Here is a 17,299-nt window from a genome sequence, read left to right on the forward strand (position 1 = left end):
CCTTGGCATCTCCTTTCTTTAAGTTTATTTATTTTTGAGAGAGAGAAGGCATGTGCACATGAGCGGGGGAGGGGCAGAGACAGAGCGGGAGAGAATCCCAAGCAGGCTCCACCCTGGGTGTGGATTGGGGCTCGGTCTCACGACGAGGAGATCGTGACCTGAGCAAAATCAAGAGTCTGATGTTCAACCAACTGAGCCACCCAGGCGCCCCCACATCTACTTTCTCGACTGTTCTCAGTTCCTTGACATTTGCACATGCCCTGAGAGTCTGTGAGCCCCCAGAGAGGAGGATCCAAGGGCTGCAGAACTGAAAGTGGCCATGAAGCCAACTATGGCTGGGGCTGCATGGAAGACAGACTCAGGAGACCCAAACACTGGTGAGACCCCCCCCCACTGAGGCCAAGTTCATCATAAAGGGCTGAAGGAAACACATTTCAGTTGCCTGTGCCATCAGGGCAATCCACACCCAGTTAGAGAGAGGGCACGCTGACGACAGACCCCTTTCCCCTCATCTTCAAGGTGGCCTAAATGACATTCTAGGCTCCAGCCACCCAGATGCCATCTCGGAGAAAGGCCAGCGTGAGGCTTGGAAGATGGGGGAATCTGAGCCACTGGGCATTTTCTCTCCAAGAGTGTGCATTACCTAGAGGGCCTGTTAAAAGATCACATCAAGTTTAAATCTGATAGGAATAAACCTGTTTCCTCCACTAACCAGTTACGGTGCTCATGAGAAAGACCAAACGCAAAGGGAAAACATCTCCTAGTTGCAAATTGAGCCAACAGGCTGAATGGATTTCATGAAGCTTTTAAAGTGAGGAAAAAACAGGGCGCCTGGGTGGCTCAGTCGGCTAAGCGTCCGCCTTCAGCTCGGGTCATGATCCCATGGCCCGTGGGTTCGAGCCCCGCGTCGGGCTCTGTGCTGGCAGCTCGGAGCCTGGAGCCCGCTTGGGATTCTGTGTGTCTCCCTCTCTGCCCCTCTCCTGCTTGTGCTCTGTCTCTGTCTCTCAAAAATAAATAAAGATTTTAAAAAAGTAAACATTAATAAAGTGAGGAAGAAAGTAAAACCTTCTGGGGGAAAAAGGACAGCATTCATTTCTCCTCTCCCTGCTCCCACGAGAAATACATCCAAGTATATGAACACAGCTACCCTTACAGAAGCCTAAGGTTCAAACGAACTTGCTAGTGGACGTATTTGCCAACGTGAAACATAGCTTCCGGTCTGGCTCCCAGGTTCAAAGAAAAACAACAGCCTGCATACGAAGAAAGCCTAAGGCCAGAAACACCTGCAATCTCCCAGCACACCTGCACTCACACTGTTGCTCTCGCCTACACAGAGCTCCCATCCTGGACCTGCCAACCTAGTGAAATGCGGTAAAATGATTTCAGCTGTATCTTTGCTTTCGGCTGAAATGGAAATCACTGGCTCTCACTGAGAGAAAAGTATTTTTGATGCTTGACAGCTTCTTAGGTGTTCTGTACTCTGCTTAGGAGTCCCTTAAAAGGATTCACCCTCAGGGCACCTGGGTGGCTCGGCCAGTTAAGCGGCCGACTCTCGATTTCGGCTCAGGTCACGATCTCATGGTTCTTGGGCTTCCGTGGGTTCGAGACAGCACGGAGGCTGCTTGGGATCCTCTCTCTCCCTCTCTCTGCTCTTCCTCACTCACGCACACAGGGGCACATGCTCTCTCATAAATAAATAAATAAATAAATATCTTCATAATGAAGGATCTACCCTGATGTATTTAACGGATACATATTCTACATAAACATACATTATGCAAATACATACATATGCCCCAATTGCTTGAAGTGTGTTATGCAGAGATGATATGACATTTGTATGTGCCTCACCGACTATTTCCCTGGTACACATTCCAAGAAGATCCCAGGGCCTAAGCACTTTGAAGATGCTACACAGTTCGGGCCCCTGGCGGGCTCTGTCAGTAGAGCACGCAGCTCTTGAGGTCAGGGCCGTGGGTTCGAGCCCCATGTTGGGTGCAGAGATTGCTTAAGAAAAATAAAATCTTTAAAAGAAAAATATGCTACACATTGCTCCTAGAAGACAGAGAGGTCACAGAGAGAGGGGGCAGCAAAAAAAAATAAAAATAAAAACAAAACACTCTGGAAAACAAAAAAGAGTTCAGAACGTGCCACTGAGAGAGGCAGGCTGTGGACAAGGAGGAATCTGAGGTACCATATGTGCCCTGGGTCTGCCTGACGGCCCTTCCCTAAGTAGATGCCCTTTATGCCCTTTACGCATTCATCCCTCGTCCACGTCTGTTTTCAGGAATGAAGGCAGCCTCCGTTCGAGCCTCCTGTCGTTGCCTCTGCACCTCCACAGTGTCACCCTTGTCCCTGGGTCCCAGGAAGGCTCACTGGCGCCGCCGAATACCAGACAGCGTGAAGGGTCAGCAGAGGAAGCGACGCTCCATGCGCCCCTCTGCTCACAGGCTCCTGGAAGACCTATATGTGCCCAGTTGGCCACTCTAGCTGCAAGGAAGCCTTGGGAATGTACTCATAATTCTCGGCAGCTAGGTGTCAAGTCAAAAATTCTATTACTGTGGAAGAAAGGGAGAATAAATACTTGGGACAACCAAAGGTCTATCACGAGACCAGAAGCGAAACCCAACTTGTCACGAAACCGAGCCAAGCGAATGATTCCTTGCCATCAAGTTTCTGGGTAGGAGGTGCCGTCTTGTCTCATGCGCATAAATCACACACCTGTCGGTGCATGAAAGAACCCAAGTGTACAAAGAACGATTTCTTCTTCTTAGTATCTGCAATGAAGAAAAGATTCTACTTTCCCGAAACAGCGTTTACAAGAAAGTGAACACACCCCCCTTCCTCTGAAATCACTTTGACCAGAGATCCCACTTGGCCCACGAGTTCACACCTCCCCACTTTGCTGGCCAAAAATTCCAGGAAGCCACACTGGAGGGACGCCTCAGAAAAAACAACATATATGGGAGACACCACCATAAACTGGACAATCCTAACAACTTTATTCATTTGCGAGGTACAGAAGGCAGGCATGAAATGTTTGTTTTTCTAGACTGCCAACACAAGCTTTTCTAAATGTTCAGACTAAATAATACCAAGGACACAGATATCACATCTTACAGGAACCTAATGCTCTTTATTAGCTTTAAAAAATATTTTCAACAGAAACCCATTACATAGTTATATATGCAAATATATTATATAAAAATTACCTGGAATTCTTTTGAAAGACAGTATGATACAGTTATTAATATGAAATGTATTATAATTCAAGTCCCCACATAACCGGATGAGGCCTTGTCTAAGACTTAAATGTCTTGGCAAGAAGACATTCCCCCCAAAACAAGCTGCAAGCTTCATCTATCTTAGAACCAGAAGGGATTTTAGGTAATCACCTGGTTCAGCCAACTCCTTAATACAAATAAAGGATGATTATCACTTTTCAGATCAAGTTACATGGGCTATTGATGTTCAGCGACTCACCCAAGGCCACATAGCTATTAAATTTCCTCTTTCCTCAGCCATTTCTTTTTCCTAAGCAAACAGATCTCAAAGCTGATTTCATATGTAATCATAAGACATTCAAGTGCAAGATAATTTACTAAGAAACCCCATTCCAGGATCCACTGTGCTTATTTAGCAAGATAAATTAAATCTGTGTAATGAAAATACACAACAAGTACTGCCTTTAGCTTCTTGGCTTTGATTTTAATTAGTAAAGCATAGCCCCTCCACCGAGGAGAAACATGATGTAAATATCAACATAAATATATTGCTGCATTGGCTAAGTTTTAATGCATCTAGTTTAGTCCAAAACACTCATTATATCCAAAGCCGTGTTTTCAGAGGGAAGGAAAGGAACATAAATAAACAGAACACAATCCAAAGTGGGTTGGTATATTTGTATTGAGAGCATCTGGGTTGGCAGTCTCTATATTTGACTCTGACCACGAGGGGATCGTCTCAGGGGTTGTGAGACACGAATCAGATGTCTTCTTTGTAAGTGTCGCCTACCCACAAGGCGACCCTGTGGGCGTTGTCCTCAGACAGCCAGGACACGTGGACCCTTTCTTCAGGAGCATTTAGCTCTAGGATCAGGGCTGAGCCCCCCAATGACGGAGTGAGGCCATATTGGGAAGGAGGTAACTATGTCACATCAGGGTCTCATCAGTGACCCAAGAGGAGGTATGGGAGGGGCCGGAGGGGCTTCCGCCGATCTGGAAGATCTTCCTGGTTATTTCTGTATACCTCATGCTTTCTGGATAAGACAAAACTTGGAGGGATTTGGTAGGAACGTAGCTGAAAACGCACTCCAGGAAAACGTTTGTTACACTTGAAGAAAGCAATCACTGATCTCTGGCTGGAACGTGACGGTCTCAACCTTGACGGGTCCTTTGGTCAGAAGGGAGTGTAACGGTGTAGGTAAAATCGAAATGGTCTGGTCTTCGGCTTTCTAGCACACGCCATGGTTATGCAACAGAAATCTGGGAAAACCGTGTACCCCGCCGTGGGCCTAGATGTATCAAACAACATCAAATCTGCCAAAATGCAGAATTACATTTTGGAGTAATTACAATTAGCTAAAATTATTTTGGATTATGCCTAAAACCGTCTGGAGGACTTCCTCTCTCGAGGGACTAGCATCAACCACGTGGCAGGCGGGGTTCTCCATCCGCTGATAGGACACTTCTACCCTGGGGACAGGCAGAAATGAAAAGAGTTGGCTTATTTTTTAACAAGGCTCTACACACAAATGCCACTTCCCCACCAGGATGCACGCAGCAAGGGCCCCATCTGATTTATCTCGCTGTTGCCCTCAGCCGCTAGCTTGGTCCGCAGGAGACGTGTGACACGTTTTGGTTAATAAATAACAAATTCAGAGCAACGTTTAGTAGCTAGCCTTTACGGCTACCTGTTTTCTATACTGGCACCAGCGTCCTGCGTGATTCTTCTGTTTTCATACTCAGGGTGACCTGAGGAAGGGAACCGTGTCACCCCCATTTCTGCAGAGAAAGTAGCAGATTCCAAGAGGTGAACTAATTGGGCACACAGGAAATCGCCCCACAGTCTGTGCCCCGAAGGATTTCAGACAAGCCAGAGGCCCTCGGCACAGACACTGTCTTCGCAGACGAGTCTCTGAAAAATTCACCAGGTTGTTCCGGGACTCCTTCGGGTGTTAGCTAGCCTTGACGTGTAGGAATGACGGAGGCCGGTGGCATTAGGGAAGCGTGACAGCATGTGGCTGTAACACGTGCTGTTTACTACTCACTGGCTCAGTGAACTCGTCAAACTGCTTTCCCCTCGGCCTCGGTTTTCTCACCTCTAAAACAAGGGCTGAAATAACGCCTTCCTGGTGATGTGTCACGAGGCCTAACTGAATTAATACGAGTACACTGCTTGACACGGTTTCTTTGCACACAGCCGAGTTGTTATTTATTTATAACAGGGCTGCGTTGTGACAGCGGTGCTATGATTGTTTATTCATATAAACTACCCCGCTCTGGCTTTTCAAACCAGTCCTACAGAACGGATTCAACCTCGGCTCTAAAACAGTGAGGCTCTGGTCCAGGGTCTCCAGCTACCGTCCCACAGCTTTCTCATGAAAACAAAAGCGCTGTCTTTAAAATCAAAAAAGAGGGGCGCCTGGGTGGCGCAGTCGGTTAAGCGTCTGACTTCAGCTCAGGTCACGATCTCGCGGTCCGTGAGTTCGAGCCCCGCGTCAGGCTCTGGGCTGATGGCTCGGAGCCTGGAGCCTGTTTCCGATTCTGTGTCTCCCTCTCTCTCTGCCCCTCCCCCGTTCATGCCCTGTCTCTCTCTGTCCCAAAAATAAATAAACGTTGAAAAAAAAATTTAAAAAAAAAAAAAAAATCAAAAAAGATCCTGATTTTCATCCCAGGTTTCCTACACGGTAGCTATGCAAATCCAGACAAGTCACTTCATCCTTGGAGCCTCAGTTTTGTAAACCGTAAAAGACGGCTGACGCCGCCCTCGTGCGCATCAGAGAGCATCCGGACCCCGATGCCTGACACACGGGAAGCACCTTCTAAGGAAAAGTCACAGTGAGGTCATCGGACAGCGCTCTGTGCCCATTCTATTAGGACTGGGGAACCAGGACCCAGAAATGTGTATTGTCTTCCCCGGGTTCACACTGTTCCTGGCACAGCCAGGACTGGAAGGAAGCCCCGATGCCCTGTGGCCGTGCGTCACCAATGCTGTGGCCGTGTGGGAACTGCACCGTCAGAAGGAGCTGAACTACTGTGGGGGATACTGCCTCTCGGGTTTGAACAACGAGAACAACGTCATTTCCTCCACATTCCTAAAGCCGGCGCCCATCCTGGCTCTCCGCCACGGCCAGGAACCCCTGCCGTTCACATCGGGACACCTACTTTTGACGAAACATGCTGTCGGCCTCCAGTTCAGCTTCCTCTCTGGTCCGCTCCACGCCCCGGCCCTCAATTCTCTGCATCCTCTTCTTGGGGCTCACTGTGAGCAGCAGGACCAGGTCGGGTCTGAGCAGGTCCCTGGGCCACTGGTATATAGGGTGATGGGCCGGGGGCAGGTACTGGAGACCCCCGGTCACCTCGGTGGCGATGGCGTAGGTGGCCGTGCTGTGCCAGTACCTGGGAAGGAGAGGACGAGTGAGATCTCCATCTGCAGAGGCCAAGGTCAAGGTGCACCTGAAAATGTGCCGCGCGAGAGGCTGAAGCCAGCACGGCTCTGCTCAAGTTTTCCCTGCACTGCAATTTGTTCAATAAATAAAACTCAATCTGGGGGCACCTGGGAGGCTCAGTCGGTTGAGCGTCCGACTTCGGCTCAGGTCATGATCTCGCGGTCCGTGAGTTTGAGCCCCGCGTCGGGCTCCGTGCTGACAGCTTGGAGCCTGGAGCCCGTTTCAGATTCTGTGTCTCCTTCTCTCTCTGCCCCTCCCCGACTTGTGCTCTGTCTCTCTCTATCAAAAATAAATAAATGTTAAAAAAAAAAAAAAAAGAACATCTATTCCAAAACGCCCAATGGCTTTCCACTGCCTGCCGGAAACGTCCAGCCTCATGAAGACACAGTTACAGTGTGTGTCCAGGCACACGGCTCCACGCGGGCCTGTCTTCACACTTTCCTCCAGCGGGAGTGAGGCTCTCAGTCAGCAAAACTCCTACTCTTCCTGCACAGTCCCACTCAGACGGAGCCCCACAGAGAGCTCACTGTTTTCTCCCCTGGGCTCCCAATGCCCCTCACGCCCGACTCTACGGAAGAACTTCTCACGGTAAAGAAAAGCAAGTTGTTTGTAGGCATGACCTCTTCGGGCTCCTCCTAAAAATTTCTTGTTTAGTCACTCCCGCCTTCCAAAACCTGAAACCAGCGTGTGGCACACAGCAGGTACACAATAAATGTTCTCTGGGTGTGCATATGACTAAATTGGAATCATTTCATTAATTGGCATAGCTTATTATAATCTTGACCTGCTCATGTCATATTCCAATTTTAAGAGGCTACAAAACTCCAACTTCAATATCAAAGGACTCTCATCACAGATATTTATGAAACAGTTACAAACATTCCAGGGTGGAGAAGGACCCACGGCCCCATCCTTGTGTGTATTTTCAACTTACTAACTTCAATGTTTTAAAATCCTAAATTCTTAACCATTGGAGACTTGAACTACCTTTCCCAGTGAAAAGGACGGACTGGCATCTACCAAACGAATTCACAGTGTTATCTGAGCTGTGTGTTAATCTACCTTCTGCCACCTACTTCCTCTGCAGACACAGGTAACTCATTTAAGCCAACGTAGTCTCAATTTCCTCATCGGGAAAATGAAAAGCATGCAAAACCCTGTTTCTCTTCCACAGTTGCTGCAAACATAGACCGTATCTGTGTATCACACTGTCATTATAAGAAAACACCAAATGTTGGGCGCCTGGGTGGCTCAGTCGGTTAAGCGTCCGACTTCGGCTCAGGTCATATCTCGCGGTTCGTGAGTTCGAGCCCCTTGTCGGGCTCTGTGCTGACAGCTCAGAGCCTGGAGCCTGCTTCGGATTCTGTGTCTCCCTCTCTCTCTGCCCCTCCCCTGCTCGCACTCTGTCTCTGTCTCTCAAAAATGAATAAACGTTAAAAAAATTTTTTTTAAAAAGAAAATCCCTAATGTTTAGCGGACACTGCTTATAACTAAAGCTGCATTTTCAAATGATGGTGATACAGACGGTACTGAAAAGGAGACACAAATAAAAATTAATTTGGGAGGTGAGCAATTCTCACACCATCCATCCTTCGAAGCCCTCATCCACCTCCAGAAATGGCCACCGTATCGGCCAGCTCCTTGAGTCCTGCCCGGAAGCATTTCTCTGTGCCGCGTCCCTGAGTCACCATTTCCAAACGTGTGCTTTCACCTTCTCTCTCAGATGCATCTCGTCTCCCAAGCCGAATAAATCCATGAAGGGTCCAGGTTTTCTGTTTCTTGGCAGCCAGACTACAATTTATTCTGCTTTTTTGCACATGTTCCGTGTTCACTGAATTAAATACTCAGCTATGAATACAGAGGCTGATATCATCTTAATTTTAAAAGCCTTCCTTTTGTAGAAAAACCATCAGCATAGAATAGACTTTTAAAGGTAATGAGGGTGATTAAGTTGCCAACCTTCACCACAGTCACCATCAAAAACTACTCTGTCTCCCTCGTTTTTTTCAGCTAGATGAGGGTATAGTCTAAAATGGATTTCATTAAAATCTTTACACATGAACAAAGCCCACCCAGACAACAAATAACTGCTCTTTTCTTCCCGTTTGACAAGGTGATACAGTATCTCTTTAAAGAGCAAAATTGCCGACGATTCGCAGACACAAAGAAGGAAAATCAAGGTAAAAATGGAAGCCCGGTTTTCTATAGCTAGAGCTCTCTCACTGACAACGCCGTGGCTCATTTCAAATAATCACACCCTCTGGCCATCAATTTCAGACTCTCCGCTAGTTAGTATTTTCCATTCTGCCTTCAGGGAAACCACATGGGTTCAAATCAGATGCAATTTGTCCACACGTTATACACAGCTTCTATAATAACGCTTTGTATCTTCATAGCGATTTGCTATTTCGAAGCACTTCTCCCTGTATCAACTCAATGGCTATTCATCACCGGTCCTAATGGTAGGCGGGGAAGCGAGGAGGGCTCCCTCCCTTTAACGGATTAGGAAGCCGGGAGCGGAGGGGATCGGCGTCCACCTACACACAGAAGCCAGTGCAGCTTCAGGACTTGGGACATCGGAGGAAACAATGCGCCTCATCGAGTCGCACCATATGAGGAGAAGTTCAGGCTTTTCTCATTGAAAAAGGACACTGCATGAAAACAAAAAAAAAAAATCTCAAATATGGCAGATTCACTTATTAATAACGGGGCAAAAACATCCCCCAAAGAAGTCCCACAAAGGAATGCAGTTTCTCACCCTTCTTGCCAACCCTCAACCTCTTGAAATAACCACCTTGCCATCCCCGAAGTTAAAACTACCTCCCGGCATGGTGGCTCCAACGAGAGTACCTGGCTTCTAACTCATTTGCACTGTTTTCCTCTCGCCCGGCAACCCACCACCTCAGGCCTTATTTCCTGCACACGCTCAGAACCGCCTTTCCGTGGGGTGTTGCAGAGCTACAGAAAAGCCTGTAGAGGAAAGTACAGGGAAAGGTATTTCAAGAAAGGGGTAGAAGTTTCCAGATGTGGCAAACCAGCTTGAACAAGGGGAAAGCCTAGCATAAAAGGCTGGCGATGCTAAGTGTTGACCAGGATGAGAGTCAAAGGGAATTCTCAAACACTGCTGGTGGGGGGGTGGGGGTGGCTGTGAGTTGTTTCAACCACTTCAAAAAACTTTCTGGAATATTTGCTGAAGGTGAACACATGTGAACCCCCACACCCCTGCAGCTCCGCTCCTGGGCATCTCTGCACCAGAACCGCAGATATACAGGCACCAGAGTTACGTAAAAAATGTCCACAGCAAGGGGCATCTGGGTGGCTCTGTCGGTTAGGCGGTCGGCTCTTGATCTTGGCTCAGGCCACCATCTCGTAGTTCGTGGGTTCGAGCCCTGTGTTGAGCTCTGCACTGACAGTGTGCAGAGCCTGCTTGGGATCCCCGCTCCCCCTCTGGCTCTCTCTGCCCCTCCCCCATGCACACACACTCTCTCCCTCTCTCAAAATAAAAAAAAATAGTAATAAAATAAAACAAAAACGTTAAAACGTGTTCATAGCAGCAAGGGGAGTATCATACGTGGCATGAAGGCCATCAGACGCAAAGAGCAATAATGCACACCTGCGTGGACAAGCAGTTCAAAAACAGAAGGAACAAGCCCACGGTGATGGAGGTCAGGGCAGCAGTTACCACAGGGGGGGAGGGGGGAACGGACGGTGACCGGGTGGGAGAAGGAGGTGGCTTTATGGGGGATGGTGAGGTCCTAAGTCCGGACACGGGTGCGGGCTATACTTGGGTGTGTTCCCTACTTGAAATTCCTTGAGATTTACAGTTATGATTCCTGCTTTTTCCTGAACTCTTGTCATACTTTCAATGCCGTTCTTATCTTTCCAAAAATAAGCAAAATTGCACAAAGGGCAACAAACATTCACGTGATGCGAAGCAATAACGTAAACGCAGCTCACGACCTTTTGTGCTCTTTATCGACCGTGCGTCTCTTTCCCTAGCCCTCTCCTGAATTTGCTCAATAACCTTCCATCCCTCCGTACTCTACAGTCTGTCTTAATTTGCGTGTATTCTACTGAATGCCCGTCTGCAACTCGATTTTTCCAGATTCCGGTTTTGTAATTTCTGCACAGGGATACACTGCACTGGTCTGGGTGGCTGAATGGGGCCCATTTTACAAATACGCTGGCATTTATGCACCCTTTCTTCTACTGACGGGCTTTGGTTTTTCACATTTTTCAGTATCTGAACACAGCTGAAGGCATCTCAGTTTCTTCAGGCGGTGAAGCGGTCTCCACTCTGCTGCGTCTCCACAAACCGCTCTCCTAGCCCTCCACCCCCACCAGCACCCTGGAGGGCGTCAATCCGTGCACGTGAGCGCCAGCTCTGAGCTCCGGGCATTAGGGCATTTTAACTGGTTCTCAGCAACCTGATGAGAGCAAGCTGCGATCTCATTGCGACTGTAATTTCCGTGCCACCGAGTCCCGGTGATTTAAAGCCTAGGACAGCTTGCTTTCATCCATTCGTGTGGTATGTTGAGCTATTTCTTACGTATGGAATTGGAAACACACAAATCAGTTGACATCACTTCATTATCTGAAACCTTCCAATGGCTCCCCTCGGCGCTCAGAATAAAACCCACACTCTCTCGGCCTACGGGCCCTTCTCCTCTGTCCTCTGCCTCTCTCTCTCTCTCTGCTCATTCACCCAGAAAGCAGCCCCTGGTCCACTATGTGCTCATTACACTAGCCTGTTTCTAGTCCTGGATTATGTCAACTTCTTTCTGTCTGTAGGCTTTGCTCGTACTGACTCTGCTGTCCATAACGCTGTTACTCCACAGTTTTCATTTCCACCTCTTCTGGGGCGTCCAGAGCTCAGATCAATGTCACCCCCTTATACAGGCCTTCCTCAGCCATACCCACTTCGCTTTACCCTCTTCGGAGTATTTATCACTCTCTGATAGTATCACAGTTCTTTATGCACCTGACCATCAACTTCTCCTGCAACAGTATGTCTGCTCCACGCAAGCGGGGCACCGTCTAGCTCACGGACCGCCGAATCCCCTAAATTGAGAGCCATCTTTGGCACATAGGAGATGCCCAGTGTTTTACAAATAAGCCGGTGAACAAATGAACCACTGAAAGCATCAATTTCTAAAAGCACAGCCTTTGGCCAATATCCTCATACACCATTTCTAGCTTAGTCACTTGGCAGGTCACCTAACCTTTTTTTTTTTTTTTTTTTTTTTTTTAAATTTTTTTTTTTCAACATTTATTTATTTTTGGGACAGAGAGAGACAGAGCATGAACGGGGGAGGGGCAGAGAGAGAGGGAGACACAGAATCGGAAACAGGCTCCAGGCTTTGAGCCATCAGCCCAGAGCCCGACGCGGGGCTCGAGCTCACGGGCCGCGAGATCGTGACCTGGCTGAAGTCGGACGCTTAACCGACTGCGCCACCCAGGCGCCCCACCTTTTTTTTTTTTTAATGTTTATTTTTGAGAGAAAGAGAGAGAGAGAGAGAGAGAGAGAGAGAGAGAGAGGGAGGGAGACAGAGCATGAGCAGGGGAGGGGCAGAGAGGCGGGAGACACAGAATCCGAAGCAGGCTCCAGGCTCTGAGCCGTCAGCACAGAGCTCGACGTGGGGCTCGAGCTCACAAGCCGTGAGATCACAGCCTGAGCCGAAGTTGGACGCTCAACCCCTGAGCTCCCTAGGCGCCCCGACCTTTCAAAGACCTATGTTTCTCATCAGTAAATTAGGGATAACATGTAGTATCCACTAACCATGCATAATTGTTCCAGATATCGAACAATGGTATGCATGCTCTTAGCGAAATGCCAGCCTGTGACTTAGGTGATTAATAAAGCATAGGCATTCTTCCTATTCTTATCATCACGCGGTTTGACTTAACATACACAGTTGAATACATGCATGTGTAGGTACACACACACACTTACAACGTTGGGGAACAAAATGCCAAACTCATAGAATCTTCATACCTACCTGTCTATAATCACAGGAGATTTTGTAGATTCTTTGGCTATTTCAGAAGCCACAATATAATTGCCCAAAGAATAAAAAGCTCTCCTAATGATAGTTGGCTCATCATCAAAGATTTTCCTCCACTGGCTGATGCAAGCAGGTGGCGACTTTAAGAGGACAGCCCCGAGTGTGTCTGAAACTGACTGGGTCACAGTGGTTTTACCTGCGGGCCAGATACAAACACAGGGCTTCGTTACCATGGCCACGGTATCACTCCCAAACTGCTCAGATGAACTCAGACAAAGACACTCTTTCCACCTGTAAACCAGCGTAGCTCATTACCTACCAAGATTATTTAAAATAAAAAAAAAAAATACGCAGACCTTCAGGAACCTGGGTTTGCTCAGTGTGGTATCAGAACACTTGAAAGATATCACAAAGTAATGATAAACTCTGGCAGAGACCTCCGGGCCCTGGGATAACCTCCACCTTGCTCCCTCACACTCTCTTCCCCCCGGGGAGCCCCGCCGCACGCTGAACCACGTGACTTCAGCCCAGGCTCCACCTTGTCCTTGGCTGTTCTCCCGCCGCCCTTACAGCCTTACTTCTCCTACTTTTGTGTTTTGGGCCAAGTGTGGGTATGTCCGTTGTACTCTGAGATCTCTGCCAGCTCCAACGCTTCTGCCCCCCACTTCCTAGTACTTCCAAAGGGTCCTCGGAATGGCCTGTGCTTCCCAAATGCCCCCAGGCTGGCTCAAGTCCCTTCTCTTCGGCCCATGCTGTTTCTTCCGCCCGGAGGACCGCTTCTGTCTTCCTCACCTGACCTGCTCTGATCTGCGCTGAAAACAGCCCTCCGGGAGCCACCCCAACCACGCTCCGTCCCCCACGCGGAGGCTGCCTTAAGTGCCTTCTCGTGGTCGCCAGAGCACCTGAGGCTCAGCCCCTCCACCCCTCCCCTGGCTTCCCACTCAAGGCCTTATTCACCTTTGCATCGCACGCCTGCCCGGCTCCGTGCGTGGCACACAGTAGACACTGCCGTGAAGCTTACGAGCTGAACTCTGTATAAAGTTGTACTTGTGAAGCCCTGTCTATTCCCACGAGAGATCAATGTCTCTCCTTGCCTGTAACCGAAAGGTAATATTACCTGTGGCATCCAGTCCTTCAACAGCAATGACCGGGAACTTCCCTTTGTGGACTTGTTCCGGCAACTGGTCAACCAGGTCGAGCACTGCTTGGGCCTCAGGAATGAAGGGTATACACTGTGAAACAACGCGTGTGCAGCCGTAGTGAGGCAACGGGGCTTTTGCAATATCTGATTGCTGAGAACAAGATTGCCCAATGCTAATAAGACATAAGTTGTGTTTCACACCACACCAAAATCATGCTGTTTTGAACCTGAGAGGGGCTGGGGCGCCTGGGTGGCTCGGCCAGTTAAGTGTCTGACTTCGGCTCAGGTGATGATCTTACCACTCCTGGAATATGGGTTCGAGCCCCGCGTCGGGCTCTGTGCTGACAGCTCAGAGCCTGGAGCCTGCTTTGGACTCTGTGCCTCCCTCTCTCTGCCCTGCCCCGGATCATGCTCTATCTCTCTCTGTCTCTGTCTCTCTCTCAAAAATAAACATGTAAAAAGAAAAGCAATTTTGAACCTGAGAGGGGCTGGGTCCCTCCATTTTATACTGAATAGCTCTGGCTCAAAAAGGCGACAGCGGCTGAGATCCCTCAGCCTTACGGGCCAGCTACCCCAGAGGAAGGAGAGGGAAGGCCACAACTGGGGGGGGGGGGGGGGGGCACAGGCCCCGCTTGGTGCAGTATGTGGGATGTGGGAAACCAGCTAGGACTGTAGCTCCCGGAAGCAGTCAGCCGGTCCCTTCCTGCCCCCGCTACGAGGGGAGAAGAAGCCTTGCACTGCGGTCACCAGGGAGCAGCACAGGAGATGCTGGGCATTCAAAGTTCTCGCCTCCGCTCTCCCGCTCTATAGCGAGGCCCACACGTCTGTTTATGTACACGCTTAATCTTCTACGTGCTTCTCCAGGATTAACATGGCCAGCCTTCACAGTAACCCTGCGAGGGTGGCAGCATTATTATTCCCAACTACAGACTAAGGAAACTGAGGCAAGGAGGGTTTAAGAAACTGAAAGTGACACAGGTAACAAATGCCAGAGTTTGGATTTAAACCCAGGAGACTGGTCCTGCCCTCTTCACCACTCCTTAATACTATCCCAAAAGCTTGCAGAAGGCACTGAATAAACTCCATTGCGCAGCCTCAGCAAGTCGAGTCTGGACACCCCAGGCCCTGCCCAGGCTGCCCCGGGGAAAAGATTCTCGGCGCTCCTTCCCGGAGCACCTGCTGTGTCCCAGATGTTTCCTTGTCCTAAACACCTCAAGGGGAGTGTTTCACAGACGAGACAGGAAAAACAGGGGGCTTGTGCCACTTGCACGGGCAGCCGATAAGCAGGCGGCCACAGATTCAGTACGCATTTCTCAAACCCCAAACCCTGGCCCTTTTCTCCCCAAAACTCATGCCCCGGCCTCCCAACAGTGTGACGGCTTCCCAGATGGCATGACCCTCCCGGCACCCAGCGGCCTCTTTCCTCCTCCCGCAGAGCCTTCCCCGCGCATTCAGGGCAGGAACTCGAGCGCGGCCTCGGGACATCCATCACTTGCCGCCTCGGAGGGAAAGTTCCAGGCGGCTGAGGATCCAGAAAAGAGCCGCAGCGTCTAAACCGGAGGCGGGCACTCAGGTTCACGGCCCGATCTGTCCAGGGACGTCAATCAGTTCCCCGCGGCAACAGCACCCGGGCTGGATAGACCGCCCCCCCCCCACCCGAGAACCCACTCCTCCTTGTCTGGGGGGGGGGGTGTCCACCCCGAGTGCGAGGAAGGGGCAGGCCTCTTACCGCCTCCAGAACGGCGCGGGCGGCCTCCCGGTGCGGGAAGACCCCGGAGCTGGGCAGGTCAGGCACCACCGGGTGCAGGGCGGGCTCCGGGGCGGCCAGGACGCGCTCGCGGGGGCCCACCTGCCGCCACTCCGCCCCGTCCCGCAGCTCCCACAGGCTCTGCCACACCTGCTGGCGCGCGTCGCCCACGAACTCGCCCAGGCGCGGGCCCCCCGGGGCGTCGCCGAGCAGCGAGAAGAGCGCGCGCCGGGTGTCGGGGCTGTCGCCGGGGTCGCGGAGCAGGAAGCCGCGCTGCACGCCGCCCGCCCCGCCGCCGGGGCCGTAGCACAGCAGCCGGCGCAGCTGGCACCGCCGCAGGGGGTCGCGGCGCAGCTGGTGCAGCAGGCGCTGGTGCAGCCGGGCCGCCCGCACCCGGGCCGCGCAGCCGCCGCCCGGCGCCTCGGGCACGCACAGCGAGTAGCTGCGGCCGGGCGGGCCCAGGAGCGCGGCCACGCGGGGGTCGAGGCGCGCGCCCGGGGCGTCCCCGCCGACGGCGAAGTGGGCCAGGCCGCAGCCCGGCAGCTCCAGCGCGAAGCGGCGCGGCGGCGCCATGGCCAGAGCGCGAGCCCCGCGGAGACGCGCGAGCGGCAGCGGGGCGCGCGGGCCGAGGGCGGAGGCCATGGCCCGTCCGGTCCCGCCCCCGCCGCGCCCGGGGCGCCCCCGCCACCGGGGAATCGAAAGCGAAGCGACCGGCGGGCGGGGCGCGGGGGAGGGGGTGGGGGAGGGGTGGGGCGGCCGCGGCCGCGCTCCTCCGCCCTCTCGCGGTCGCGCCCGGAACGGCGGCGGCGGGGAGGGGACGGCCGCGGGTGGCGCGCACGGTCCCCACCCCCGGCTTCCACCCCGAGGGTGCCGGGGGCCCGGCGCTAGGGGCGAGGCCCCCCCCCAGGCCCTGCACTGCTGATGCCTCCGCTGTTGTTTACGTCCCGGGTGGGGTGTGTGTGCGCGCGCGCGCGTTAGAGAGGGAGAGAGAGAGATCGGGGCTCTTCGATGCTCCCCACCCTCACTGGCCCTTCAGTGCAGACTCCTTACCCACAGGCTGCTGGCTCAACCTCCCCGCTGACCGGCTCTTTGGCCCTCACTCCCACCCAAGTCATAGCAGCTGCTCCGACTGCCCAAACGAGGAGCACTTTTCCCTCTTCTGGGACTTACCCCTCTCCTTTGCTGACTCTCAAACCCGGTTGTCTCCAGATGTGCGCGTGGGCCAAACCAAAGGCCCGCATTCGGTCCCAGTCGGTGGTGGTAGCAGCTGTATCGGCCAGAAGTCCGCCGTCGACGGTATCGCTGTCCTTGTGCGGCAGCTGTTACACGACTGTTTGGACGTATCGTGGTGTGCTCACTGCTTAGCTGAGGATATCTTGGACGATGATGGTCAGGCCGACTGAAAACCAAAATCCTATGGGGAAGAGTCAAAAATTCACAACTGAGCTAAAGGTGGAAAACGTTGGCCGAACGGAGAGCAAATAAACTTTACGATTTAAGCAATTTGAATACAGCGCAGGTGCATGTATAATCCCGAAGGGAATACAACTTGTTGACAAGCAGGAACTTTTAGACCTGAGGTTGAACTATGGGTTAAGAGACCAGGGGCAGTTCAGCTCTTCGAGAACAGGATCATTCTTACTCTCTGTGATCAATCTGACTTTGGGGCACTTAGCAGGCAGAGGTGTTTTCATGTGTATAATCAGCACATGGGAGACAGAAGAAGAAAACACCCA

General features: G+C 51.4%; 1 protein-coding gene across 1 annotated transcript; it reads right to left on the reverse strand.

The window, feature by feature from the left end:
- Nucleotides 1–2,980: 2,980 nt before the first annotated feature.
- On the reverse strand, nt 2,981–16,220 carry CMPK2 (cytidine/uridine monophosphate kinase 2). The gene is made up of 5 exons (XM_047845152.1): nt 15,546–16,220; nt 13,793–13,907; nt 12,670–12,871; nt 6,387–6,620; nt 2,981–4,694 (listed from the first exon to the last, which is right to left on the reverse strand). The coding sequence occupies exons 1-5, from the start codon at nt 16,203–16,205 to the stop codon at nt 4,577–4,579; spliced, it is 1,329 nt and encodes a 442-aa protein (XP_047701108.1). The 5' UTR covers nt 16,206–16,220; the 3' UTR covers nt 2,981–4,576.
- Nucleotides 16,221–17,299: the final 1,079 nt, after the last annotated feature.

This window comes from Prionailurus viverrinus, unplaced genomic scaffold (genome assembly GCF_022837055.1).
Source record: "Prionailurus viverrinus isolate Anna unplaced genomic scaffold, UM_Priviv_1.0 scaffold_33, whole genome shotgun sequence".
NCBI classification, from domain to species: Eukaryota; Metazoa; Chordata; class Mammalia; order Carnivora; family Felidae; genus Prionailurus; species Prionailurus viverrinus.